At 33.4% G+C, this 1,311-nt stretch overlaps 1 protein-coding gene across 1 annotated transcript; it reads right to left on the bottom strand.

Moving 5' to 3' along the window:
- Positions 1 to 441: 441 nt before the first annotated feature.
- On the bottom strand, positions 442 to 1,308 carry LOC105626107 (probable RNA methyltransferase CG1239; the record flags this gene model as incomplete). Its single annotated transcript, XM_012207418.1, has 2 exons — positions 442 to 951; positions 1,102 to 1,308. Coding segments are annotated over 2 exons (717 nt in total), but the record flags the coding sequence as incomplete, so codon positions are not given.
- Between the last annotated feature and the right edge of the window lie 3 nt (positions 1,309 to 1,311).

Here is a 1,311-nt window from a genome sequence, read left to right as displayed (position 1 = left end):
ATATATATATATATATATATATATATATATTTCTCGTATCGGTATTTTTTATCTTTGCGAATAAGTAATAAGCTGACAAAAAATTTATAGAAATATTGAAAAAAATGAAAATTAACCTAAATGCGCGCAAGCACATGAAATTGATTTGCAACTAAAGTTTGGAAAAAATGTTTGATTTTTTTAAAAGAAAAAAGGAACATGTATAATTTCAGGTTTACTTCAATTTCTCGTACTGTAGATGTGTGAAAATATTCTTTTTTTATTTATTAATACTTTATTTTTTCTCTTGTTATTTCTTTTTCTTTTGCCCTTCCTTCTTTTCAATTATTCTCTCGTCTTTTCCTATCATCTCTTTTTCTTAACTTATTAATGTCTTAATTTTCTTATATTTCTCTTTTTCTTTCCTTTTTCTTTGCTTCCTTTTTATTCTTTTGCAATCATTTATGAATTTTCTTCTTTCTCCTCTTTTATCCTTGGCATGTCCGAAGGCTGACTCTCCGAAGGTTGACTATCACTATTACGACTCGGAGTGTCATAGTTCGGAGTCGCACTGGGTGCATAAACATTCGCCAATTGTTCATATTGATTCAAATCTCCACTGTGTTGACTAATCTCTGACATATTGCCTGTATTATTATTTTCTTTCGGAAATAATTCCTGCTCGTATTTCATTCTTTCCATATCGCGGATCTCTTCTTGATCTCTTCTCGTCATTCTCTCTTGGCGACTCGGCAATGTATCGCTCGTAATGTTATCATTGACGCGTTCAGTAATAGCGAGAGAGGGACCGCCAGCTTTGGTGAAGAGATGTATAGGTCGTTGGAATCCTTTGGAAGGATGAGGCGGTATAGAAACGACTTCGCATTGGCAAAAGCCGATAGTAGATAGAAGATATTGTGTGAAATTATGCGGCCTGAATTCAATATTATGATAATTTTTATAAATTCGTTCCTGAAATAAAATGTGATAGAAATTAGATATTGAGTTAAAAAAATTTTTAAATCATGTATACATTTTTTTAGTAATAGTGTACTGTTTGTACGTACTGTACTATTGGAAGCTTTTATCTTAAAAATGATAACCGCACGAAACATTACTCACCGTGAGATTCTTTTTCTTGGTGTAACTAGCCCAACCCTGAGGTTCCAGTATGAGGACTCCACCGGGACGTAATTGCGCGTGCATGCGCTTGAAAGCTTGTTTTAATCCAGCATCACCAAAATTTAAATGAATCCATTTGGTGATAGACAAGCATAAGATTGTATCGAATTGTGTCTGTTCCGCGCACAAAAGTGAATCGTTTTCAAGCAC

Source organism: Atta cephalotes (genome assembly GCF_000143395.1).
Source record: "Atta cephalotes unplaced genomic scaffold scaffold00004, whole genome shotgun sequence".
NCBI classification, from domain to species: Eukaryota; Metazoa; Arthropoda; class Insecta; order Hymenoptera; family Formicidae; genus Atta; species Atta cephalotes.
The sequence above is the reverse complement of the archived record's forward strand: the minus strand, read 5'-3'. Positions and strand labels throughout refer to the sequence as shown.